Here is a 12,291-nt window from a genome sequence, read left to right as displayed (position 1 = left end):
CAGACCTGAACCACTCGCTGTGTGAAAAAAATTTTCCTCACATCACATTTGCTTCTTTTGCAAATCACTTTAAATCTGTGCTGTCTCGTTCTCGATCCTTTTACGAGCAGGAACAGTTTCTCCCTATCTACTCAGTTCAGCCCCCTCATGATTTTGAATACCTCTATCAAATCTCCTCTTAACCTTCCCCTCTCCAAGGAGAATGGTCCCAACTTCTCCAATCTATCTTCATACCTGAAGTTTCTCATCCCTGGAACCATTTTTGTAAACTGTTTCTGTACTCTCTCCAATGCATTTACATCCTTCCTAAAATGTGGTGCCCAGAACTGTACACAGTACTCCAGCTGAGGTCTAACTAGTATCCTTTACAAGCTCAGTATAACCTCCTTGCTCTTGTACCTTATGTTCCTATTAATAAAGCCCAGAATATTGCATGCTTTATAACTGCTCTCTCCACCTGTCCTGCCACCTTCAATAGCTTATGCACATGTACATCCAGGTCCCTCTGCTCCTGCAGACCCTTTAGAGTTTTACCCCTTATTTTATTTTGTCTCTCCATGTTCTTCCTACCAAAATGAATGACCTCACACTTCTCTGCTTTGAACTTCACCTGCCACTGATCTGCCCACTCCGCCAACTTGTCTCTGTCCTTTTGAAGTTGAAGACTGCCCTCCTCACAGTTTACAATGCTTCCAAGTTTTGTATCATCCACAAACTTTTAAATTGTCCCCTGCACACCAAGATCTAGATAATTAATATATATCTGGAAAGCCATGGCCCCAATACTGATCCCTGGGGATCTACCCCCAGTCCGAAAAATGTCTAATAACCATTACTCGCTGTTTCCTATTACTCAACCAATTTTGTATCCACGTGCTGCTGTCCCTTTTATTCCATGAGCTGTAACTTTTCTCATAAGTCTGTTATGCAGCACTGTATCAAATGTCTTTTGGAAGTCCATGTACACCACATCAACAGCATTATCCTCATCAACCCTCTCTGTTACCTCTTCAAAAAGCTCCAGCAAGTTAGTTAAACACGATTTTCCCTTAAAAATTCCATGCTGGGTCTTCCTAATCAACCCACATTTTTCCACGTGACTATTAATTCTATCCCTGTTATGACAGCAGTTGGTAAAGGCTGAGTTGTTTAAACGCCAGAGGGAAACTTGAAGAACTGTCATAACCTATATTTCCAAATGGTATGTTTGAGATGCAGCTCTGAATTCAGGAATAAAACTGTCAAGCCTCAAAAGGTTTTTATATAAAACTAAATTAAACATTTATTAATTTAACAACAAATTAAACACATCCATGTCTACAAATTACTACCATAATAACTTTTAAACAAATCCCAAAATGAATCACTCCCAGGCAAATCTTCACCAAGGCAGCAATAACCCATAGACTTTAAACAGACACCAGGCAAAGCACACTTAACCTTACGAATTCAAAAAGAGGTTCCTTGCATTTTGGTTTCTTTGCAGACACAGTTGTAGGCTTACAGGCTGGTTAGATGTTAAATGCCTCTAACTTACAAACTCCTTTCAGTTTATACCTAGCTTCCCCTTTAAATGTAAATTTTCCATTGTATGACTAGTTTTTAAAAAAAAATTATCTCTCCTAACAATAATCCTTTCATTCCACCAATTTTATTAATAATATAAACACATTGCTTGGTGTCTCCCAGCTAGGTACAAGATTTTACACATTCTTTCAAATGGTTTATTCAATAAATGCAAATTTCACTTTACCCTTCGATCCTTACATTTATCTAATTACCATCTCAAACTACAATACATCAAAGCACCCAGACTAGCTGGCTTTAATCCAATTAAGCCACACACAGACACAGACCCTACTACAATTCCAATTTAAAAATAATTTCCAATAATATTATACACATTAATATCTCTTCATGACAATCCTGAATAATTGTTTCTAGAAGCTTCCTCACCAATGATGTTAAACTGACTGGTCTGTAATTGCTGGGCTTATCCTTGCAACCTTTTTTGAACAAGGGCATAATGTTTGCAATTCTACAGTCCTCTGGCACCTCCCTGAGTCTAGGGAAGACTGAAAGATGATGGCCAGTGCCCCTGCAATTTCCAATCTCACTCCCTTCCATACCATTGGATTTTTTATTTATTCACTTATAGGATGTGGGCGTCTCTGGTTAGACCAGCATTTATTGTCCATCCCTAATTGGCCTTGAGAAGGTGGTGGTGAGCTGTCTTCTTGAACCACTGAAGTCCATGTGCTGTAGGTACACCACATTGCTGTTAGGGAGGGAGTTCCAGGATTTTGACCAAGCAACTGTAAGGAACAGCAATGTATTTCCAAGTTAGGATGGTGTGTGGCTTGGAGGGGAACTTCCAGGTGGTGGTGTTCGGATGCATCTGATGCCATTGTACTTCTAGATGGTAGGGGTTGTGAGTTTGGAAGGAGCTGTCTAAGGAACCTTGGTGAGTTCCTGCAATACATCTTGTAGATGGTACAGGCTTCAACCACTGTGCATTGGTAGTGGAGGGAGTGAATGGCTGTTAATGGGGTGCCAATCAAGCAGGCTACTTTGTCCTGGATGGTGTCAAGCTTCTTGAGTGTTGGAGCTGCACTCATCCAGGCAAATAGAGAGTATTCCATCACACTCCTGACTTGTGCTTTGTAGATGGTGGATAGACTTTTGGGAGTCAGAAGGTGAGTTATTCGCTGCAGAATTCCCAGCCTCTAACCTGCTCTTGTAGCCACAGTATTGATATGGTTGGTCCAGTTCAGTTTATGGTCAATTGTAACCCCAAAATGTTGATAGTGGGGGATTCGGTGATGGTAATGTCATTGAAAGTTACGGGGCAATGGTTAGTTTATCTCTTGTTGGAGATGGTCATTGCGTGGCATTTATGTGCTGCGAATGTTACTTGCCAGTTGTCAGCCCAAGCCTGGATATTGTCCAGATCATGCTGCATTTGGACATGAACTACTTCAGTATCTGAGGAGTCGCAAATGGTGTGGAACATTGTGCAATCATCAGCGAACATTCCCACTTCTGGCTTTATGATGGAAGGAAGATCATTAGTGAAGCAGCTGAAGATGGTTGGACCTAGGACACTATCGTGAGGAATTCCTGCAGTCATGTCCTGGAACTGAGATGATTGATCTCCAACAACCACAACCATCTTCCTTTGTGCTAGGTATGAATCCAACCAGTGGAGAGTTTTTTCCCTGATTCCCATTGACTCCAGTTTTGCTAGGGCTCGTTGATGCCACACTCAGCCAAATGCTAACCTTGAATAGGATATAAGTTAGACTATCTTTGATGTCAAGGGTAGGCACTCTCACCTCACCTCTGGTGTTCAGCTCTTTTGTCCATGTTTGAACCAGGGCTGTAATGAGGTCAGGGACTGAGTGACCCTGGTGGAACCCAAACTGCGTCTCATCTGGTCCCGGTGCCTTGACAACTTTAAGTACCGACAGTTTATCTAATACCTCCTCCTTATCAATTTTTAACCCTTCTAGTGATAGAGTTTCCTCTTCTGTCAGCATGGCCTGGATAGCATCTGCTTCCTTGGTAAAGACAGATGCAAAGTATTCATTTAATACCTCAGCCATGCCTCCCCCGCCTTCATGTGTAAATCTCCTTTTTGGTCCCTACTTGGCACTACTCCTCCTTTTACTACTCTTTTACTATTTGTGTGCCTGTGGAAGACTTTGGGATTCCCCATTATGTTGGCTGCCAGTCTTTTCTCATAATCCCTCTTCGCTTCTCTTATTTGCCTCTTCATCTCTCCTCTGATCCTTCTGTATTCAGCTTGGTTCTCAATTGTATTTTCTACCTGGCACCTGTCATAAGCACACTTTTTCTTCTTTATCTTAATTTCTATCTCCTTTTTCATCCAGGGAGCTCTGGATTTGTTTGCCCTACCTTTCCCTTTTGAGGTAATATACCTTGACTGTGCCTGAAACATTTCTTCTTTTAAGGTAGCCCATTCTCAGCTACAATTTTTCCCGCCAACCTTTGGTTCCAGTCTATCCAGCCCAGCTCCGTTCTTGCCCCATTGAAGCCGGCTGTCCCCCTGTTAATTATTCTTATTCTGGATTGCCCATTGTCTTTTTCTACTGTCATCCTAAACTTTATGATACAATGATCACTGTCTCCTAAGTGTTCCCCCACTCACACTTGATCTACTTGGCCCATCATTTCCAAGAACCAGGTCTAGCTGTGCCTCCTTTCTAGTTGGCTGGGCACATATTACTATAGGAAATTCTACTGAACACACTCTAGAAACTCTTGCCCCTCTTTCCCCTTTACACAATCACTATCCCAAAATATATTTGGGTAAATAAAGTCCACCATTATAACTACTCTACCATGTTTACATCTCTCTCTAATTTCCTTGCAGATTTGTTCCTCTACATCCTCCCCTCTAGTTGGTGGCCTTGAGACTACACCGAGCAATGTAATTACACCCTTTTTGTTCCTTAGCTCTAGCCAAATTGTTTCTGTCCTTGAACCCTCTAGGACATCCTCTTTCTCTAGCACTGCAAGGCTCTCCTTAACCAACACAACCGCCCTTCCCCCTTTTCTTCCTGCCCTATCTTTCCTGAACACCTTGTACCCAGGAATATTTAACACCCAGTCCTGCCCTTCCTTGAGCCAGGTTTCTGTTATCGCCAAAACATCATAATTCTGTATGAAATCTGCACCTGTAACTCCCCAATCTTATTTACTATACCCCATGAATTCGTATACATGCATTATAACCCTGGTTTAAACTTCATGACTCCCTTACTCCGACTCCACCTATTAACTTACTATTCTCTTTTCTAGTGCCAGCTGTCTCTCCCAGTATTTTGTGCACCTTGGTATTACTGTCTAATATTCTCTCTTGGTTCCCACACCCCTGCCAAGTTATTTTAAAGCCCACCCAATAGCACAAGCAAAACGCCCTGCAAGGAACCCAGCCTGGGCTCTGTTCGGGTGCAACCTGTCCAGCTTGTACAGGTGCCATCTCCCCCAGAGGCAGTCTCAGTGTTCAGGAATCTAAAGCCCTCCCTCCTGCAACACCTTTCCAGCCACGCTTTCATCTGCCGTATCCTCCTATTTCTATACTCACTTGCACGTGGCAGTAGGAGTAATCTGGAGATTACTACTTTTGAGATTCTGCTTGCTAATTTTCTACCTACCTCCTAAATTCTGTGTGCAGGACCCCCATCCCCCTTCCTTGTCAAGGGGCAATGGTTAGATTCTCTCTTGTTGGAGATGGTCATTGCATGGCATTTGTGTGCTGCGAATGTTACTTGCCACATGTCAGCCCAAGCCTAGATATTATCCGGATCTTGCTGCATTTGGACATGAACTGCTTCAGTATCTGAGGAGTCGCAAACGGTGCGGAACATTGTGCAATCATCAGCGAACATTCCCACTTCTGACTTTATGATGGAAGGAACATCATTGATGAAGCGGAAGATGGTTGGACCTAGGACACTATCCTGAGGAACTCCTGCAGTCATGTCCTGGAACTGAGGTGATTGGTACCAAGTCATTGATACCAACATGGACCACAGCCTCTGGCTGTTCACCCTCCTCCAGAATAATGTCCTACAGCTGCTTGGTGACATCGTTGGCCTTGGCACAGGGAGGCAACATACCACCCAGGAATCACATCTACAGCTGCAGAAACGCATCTGTTCCCCTAACCAAGAATCTCATGAGCTGTACCTTGAGTGTCCTGCCATCCATTCTTAATTAGCACATTCTCTTAGATAATATCACCACCTTCAACACCTCTTTGATCCTTTTGTCTGTGACATCTTTTGATTCTCTGCTCCTATCACTGCTTGCTTGTCCCTACAACCACCCCACCCTCAACTTCTCTCCCCCCGCCCCCCACCTTAAACCAGCTTATATTTCACCCCTCTCCTAACTACACTCAGTTCTGTTGAAGGGTCATCGGACTCGAAACGTCAACTCTTTTCTTCTCCACCGATGCTGCCAGACCTGCTGAGTTTTTCCAGGTAATTCTGTTTTTGTTTTTGTTTTTGTTTTGAATCTCATATCACTATTGCTCTTTCTTTCTTCTTTCTCCCCTCCTGTACAGCTGAGCCACTCTTGGTGCCACAAACTTGGCTCTGACTGCAATTCTCTGAGGAACCAATGCCGTCACCAGTATCCAAAACAGAAAACCAATTAACGAGCAGGACTCCAGGGGGCTCTTGCACTACCTGCTTGGTTCTCTTGGACTGCCTGGCGGTCACCCATTCCCTTTCTGCCTCTATGCTGCTAACCTGCGGTGTGCCCATCTCTCTGAACATGCTATCCACGTAGATCTCAGCCTCCTGGATGCATCACAGTGACTCCAGCTACCGCTCAAGCTCCAAAACCCAGAGCTCAAGTTTCTGCAGCTGGCACACTTTCTGCACATGTTCATCTAGGTCACCTGTAGTGTCCACGACTTCCCACATATCACAGGACACGCCTGCCACACAACCAAGCTGTCCTGTCATGTCTTAACTTTAATTCCCTTACATTAACTTCATTTTACTTTGGTTTACTTTTTTAACTTTACTGACTGCTTAGGAAGCAGTTTTCCATACAAAGGGTAGAAGAAACCTAGAAATCTCCTTTTGCCCAAAAAGGCTCAGTCATTTGAAATTTTCAAACCTGAGATCGATCTTTGTTTGATAAGGGTATCGCAATGCGGGCAGGTAAATGAAGTTGAGATACCGATCAGCCATGATCTAATTGAATAGACAAATGTTGTGGGGCTACAATGACCGATATGTTCCTTATCTGGTCAATGAATTCTATTATCTGTATGCTTTAACTGAGGATTGTCCTTTTATTTATTTTTACTTAGAATATTCAGCATTACCCAGTGCTTCCTCTCCACGATCTCGTGCCATTGCATGTGGCACAGAGGGCACCGCACGATGTGGCCGAGTAACATTTGCAGATGATAAACCCCGAGAGTTCCCTGCAGTGGATCCCAACTTGAAATTTCAAGATGAGGCTGAAGCCTACCACAGGCTCACCTCCCGCTCACACTTCACCCCACACCCAGGTACTGTACTGTTGTAATATTGCAAACTCCATACAAAATTACAGAGGCAAGAAAAGATGCAAAGGATCCTTCAATCAGTTTACATATTGTCCCCGAGTGTATACAGATACAGTCTGTTAATTGACTTCATTGTCATTGCGAAATACAGGGCTGAAAGAGATGCACCAAATTATATTATCATAGTGACTTATGAATTGTTAGTTGATGAAACATTTTTTAAAAAGATCTGTGTAAAGTTTAAACAGTACATTAAAAGAAATGTGAAGACTGACATGGTAATCTGCCGTAAAAATAGAAAATGCTGGAAACACTCAGCAGGCTAGGCAATACCTGTGGAGCGAGAAACAACAGTTAATGTTTCAGGTCAATGACCTTTCGCCAGAACTGGAAAAAGTTCAGATGTAACAGGTTTTAAGCAACTACAAAGGTAGTGAGAAGGGGAAGGAGAACAAAAGGAGGTCTATGATAAGGTGGAAGACAAGAGATTAAATGACAAAAGGGACGATGGTGCAAGGTCACTTTTGTCATTGAACCTCTCCTGCTTTCCACACTGTCACAGATCCAACTCCTCCGCCCAGCTCCACCCCCACCGCCATTTTCTTCTTCCTCCTCCTTCCATGCCTTTCGCTGTCCCTGTACTTGCTCAAAACCTGTTTCATCTCTAACTTTTTCCAGTTCTAGTGAAAGGTCATTGATCTGAAACATTGGTTTCGTAACTGCATCTGTAACTTCTGAGATCTGGGGTATTTTAACTGAGGGGTACCCCAGAGATCCACTGGGAGGATTCCCCCCCACCCCACCCCGTCCCTCCCCGGCTACCCCCGACCAGAAGCCCCCATGTAAGGATTGCACAGCAATTGCCCAGGAAGCTTAGATTTCTATTGGACAATTGCCCTGCACTGGGAGCCATCCGATAATGCAGTTTAAATCGCAAACTTTGGATTGTTCCGACACTAATGGTTACCCAGAAAAAGTTAGAAGAATTAAAACCACTTTTAACTTCTGGGAAGCTATAGTACTGATTCATCCCAACTCACCCCCCCGACTGCCCACCTGACACCCTACAGGACCCCGTCACCGACTACTCCGCAGACTCCCCAACTGCCCTCCCCACTGCACAAATAACCCTCCTGACCTTCTTGAGACCCACAACTACCAACCCCCCACCCCTGACTAACCCGCACTCTCAAATCAGCCTCCTCTACTAACCTGCCCGACTACCCTGACCACTCTCCCACTGACCCCCCCCAACCACCTGACCCCCCCCCACCAGTGACCCACCCCACCCTGCCCCCACTGACTACCCACCCCACTTCCACTGACCAACCGACTCCACCCCCGCATTGGCCACCCACCAACTGACCAAACCCCACTGACCACCACCACCCCCAAAACAACCACCCGACTCTCTCTAAACAGTTTTAGCTATAGGTGCAAAGGTACGACATTCCTAATCAGAGTTTAATAGTTGCAAATGTGTTGCACCTTAAAAGGGCAGTAGTTAATTGATTACCTTAATTCCTGAGATCAATTTAAACACCGATGTTTACAACGCAAAAGTTGATTTCTCAGATCATTGTGGCTCTTTCTCAGAGAAATCCAAGATTGACCCCACTGCTCTTTTTTTCTCCCCATTTTATTTTATTTGCTAAGGTACACAATATTGATCTGCTATTTTAGACTTTATTTGGGGGTGGAGGAAGGTCACAAAGGTCTCCTAATTCCTATTTCATTACTGATTGTAATGGAACAGATTAACTTTGAAGTAATTTTTGGAAAAAGGATACCTTAGCAAGAGTGCCACCTACTGGGTTTTGCTTGCCTAGCAATACACAGCCCTCCTGCTCGTAACAATGCACTGCAGTATTTTAACCTTTTGGTGGAAAGGTATTACAAAGTATACATGTTTTTGTGCTGTTACTCGATTTCTTTCTAAGATTTGAGCACCATCTTACGTATTCCTGTGTTACCTTCCACATTTAAGCTGACAATACCCAGCTGCACCTCCACCATCGCGCTTGATTCCTCCACTGCCCCTGTGTTGCCTGACTGCTTGTCTTGGTTGAGCTGTAATTTCCTCTAAAACACTAAACTTCTTCCTTTTTGCCACTGATTCCATTGATTCACTGATCCACTGATTTATACAGGCTGAACAATTCAGCTCACATCCTTACTATTCTGTTCAGCCTTGAACTAAGCTTCAGACTGCATATTATTTCCATCACAGAGGCAACCTACTTCCACTTCCATAACATTGTTCATTCCTCCTCTACCTCTGCTGATCAGCTACTGAAACCCTCATCCATTGCTTTGTGGCCTGTAGACTTGACTATTCCAGTGTCTCTTAAACAGCTTCCCATCCTGCATTCTCATAAACTACAGTTAGTCTAAAACCCCATTGCCCAAAACCAGTCCAATACCATACAAAGGCCTACTCAGCCATTACCTCTTTCCTTTCTGAACTACATTGGCTCCTGGTCCAACAACTGCTCAAGCTTCAAATTCTCATTCATGTATTTTAAGTCTCTCCAAATGTCTGTGACCTCCTCCAGCCCAAGTGTCCATGCTTCCCCTAACCCCAAAATTATCCTTTCACTGACTATGGCCCCTCCCCCCCCAACCCCGACACCCTCTGCCCCACCATTACCCTCCATACCTTCAGCTGCCTAGTCTGCCCTATAATACCCTCCCAAAATAACCCTGCCTCTCCACTATTCTCTTCTTAAACCACCTCTTTGACCAAGCTTTCAGTCATTCCTCCTAATATTTCCTTTGCCTAGATATTCATATTTGTCAGATTACATTTCTGTGAAATGCCTTATGGCTTTCTTTTACTCCAATATTGTAGACTCTACTTTTCCAGTGCTAGCGCTATGTAAATGCAAGCTGTTGTTAGTTAAGAATAGAGGGGCAGTTTGCTTATGCAAATTAGTGAAACTCCCCATGCTTTAACCTGTTTCTTCCTTTAATGATATTGTGGGCCCTTTCGGGACAGTCAGCCAAAATGTATTCACGGCTTGTTTTGTGATTTCTTCATGCATTGAGATTAACTTTATGTTCACCATCAGAGAAAACTTTGGGGAGCTGAGTGCACAATGGTATTGATGCACCCACTTTCTTTAATGGCAATCTATAAGAAAGTGTTCTACTCTCACTCAATCGAAGGACATCCTCCAGTCACAGTGTTGTTGAAGGAGACACAGCCCAGCTAGAATATATGTAAAAATGGCAGCTCCTGACTATTCACATTCACCTCTGCAGCACTCTATTGACATGTCAGTGTGAAGGCACATTTGCTCCCCTGCTTCATGACTGCAGTATCTAGTTTGATTTGAAGACTGTGCTGATTTGTTTTCCAGTTTCAGCTGAGGTGGCAGCCAGAGAACAATTGGATTTAATGCCCCAAGGCTAGGGGCTTGCTGCACTGTCAGAGGTTCTATTTTTCATCAAACTTAGATCCTGCCTTCCTTTTCGGTTGGATGTAAAAGATCCCATGGTATAGTTCAGAGAAGAGTAGGGAAGTTCTCCCTGCTGTCCTGGCCAACATTTGTCCTCAATCAATACAACAAAAACAGATGAACTGATCACTTATTTTGTTACAGTTGTGGGACCTTGCTTTGTGAAAATTGAGGTTTCTGCATTTCCCTACAATGCAGCAGTGACTACACTTCAAAAGCAATTAATTGGGAAGGGATTTTGGAACATCCCAAGGCATTTCTGAAATGCAAGTTCTTTATAACGTGTGGTACTCCCCACAGGCTCCTCCTCGCACAATCCTCCTGCACCAGGGCATCAACTTCCCAAATCGACAGCATCTTGCACTTTCATTGGTTCCTTGCCAGCCAATGACGTGAATGGAGAGAAGCCAGAAGCTGGAAATCAGCCCCTTAGGCTGGTACATGATCATCCTGCAGAGATGCTAAACCTACTGGGTGGGTGTCCCTCAGCAGCCCCGACTCTGCCAGCCTCTCGTTACGATCAGACAGAGGAGCCACATGTCAGAAGGCAGCCTGCACCTCAGAAACCTGGCGATGACGATGGGAGGAGCAATGGTACTAGCCCGAGAGGCTGTGAGGTGAGTCGCTATACTCAGAATTGGCTGAGTGGCAGAAAGCAGAGGGTGATGGTCGAGGGGTGTTTTTGTGATCAGTAAGTTCACGGATGATACGAAAATTTGTGGCGTGGTAAATAATGAGGAGGATAGCCTTAGATTATAGGAGGATATAGAAGGGCTGATCAATGGCAAATGGAATTTAATCTGGAAAAGTATGAAGTGATGCTCTTCGGCAGGACAAACAAGGCATGGAAATACACGATGAATGGTAGGACCCTGGGAAGTCCCGAGAATCAGAGGGACCTTGGTGTGCATGTCCATCGGTCCCTTAAGGTAGCGGGATAGGTAGATAAGGTAGTTAAGGAGGCATATGAGATACTTGCCTTTATTAGCCAAGGCATAGAATATAAGAGCAGGGAGGTTATGCTGGAACTGTATCAAACGCTGGTTAGGCCACAGCTAGAGTATTGCGTGCAGTTCTAGAATCACATTATAGGAAGGATGTGATTGCACTAGAGAGATTGCAGAGGAGATTTTCCAGGATGTTGCCTGGGCTGGAGAGTTTTAGTTCTGAGGAGAGATTGGATAGACTGAGGTTATTTTCCCTGGAGCAAAGGAGATTGAGGGGGGACATGATTGAAGTGTATAAAATTATGAGGGGCATAGATAGGTAGACAGGAAGGAATTTTTCCCCTTGGTGGAGGGATCAATAACCAGGGAGCATAGATTTAAGGTAAGGGGCAGGAGGTTTAGAGGGGATGTGAGGAAGAATTTTTTCACCTAGAGAGTGGTGAGAATCTGGAACTCACTTCCTGAAAGGGTGGTAGAGGCAGAAACCCTCATAATATTTAAGAAGTATTTGGATGTGCACTTGTGATGCCACGGCATACAAAGCTATGGGCCTAGTGCTGGAAAATGGGATTAGAATAGTTGGGTACTTGTTTGACTGGCACAGACTCAATGAGCCGAAGGGCCTTTATCTGTGCTGTAGACCTCTATGACTCCATAACACATGTGATTTTGGAGAAGGAGGGCAAGTGGAGCTTAAACTGGCTGCTGACATTCACAAAATCAAAAATTTTAATTGCACTAAACTGAAGCAAAACTCCTGTGGATATTGGAAGCCTGAAATAAAAACAAAAAATGCTGAAACATTAACTCCCGTTTTTCTCTCTCTCTC

General features: G+C 43.9%; 1 protein-coding gene across 2 annotated transcripts in view; it reads left to right on the top strand.

Annotated features, from left to right (window-relative positions):
• Window positions 1–12,291, top strand: part of cep72 (centrosomal protein 72) — a 151,462-nt gene that overhangs the window by 111,201 nt on the left and 27,970 nt on the right. For both annotated transcript variants that reach the window (XM_078539453.1, XM_078539452.1), the window contains 2 exons: window positions 6,854–7,057; window positions 10,816–11,132. In XM_078539453.1, the coding sequence (XP_078395579.1) occupies window positions 6,854–7,057; window positions 10,816–11,132 (521 nt within the window). The remainder of the gene's footprint in view (window positions 1–6,853; window positions 7,058–10,815; window positions 11,133–12,291) is intronic.

The sequence above is a fragment of the Cetorhinus maximus genome, chromosome 3 (genome assembly GCF_964194155.1).
Source record: "Cetorhinus maximus chromosome 3, sCetMax3.hap1.1, whole genome shotgun sequence".
Taxonomy (NCBI): domain Eukaryota; kingdom Metazoa; phylum Chordata; class Chondrichthyes; order Lamniformes; family Cetorhinidae; genus Cetorhinus; species Cetorhinus maximus.
Note: the sequence above shows the minus strand (reverse complement) of the source record. Positions and strands in the feature narration are given on the sequence as shown.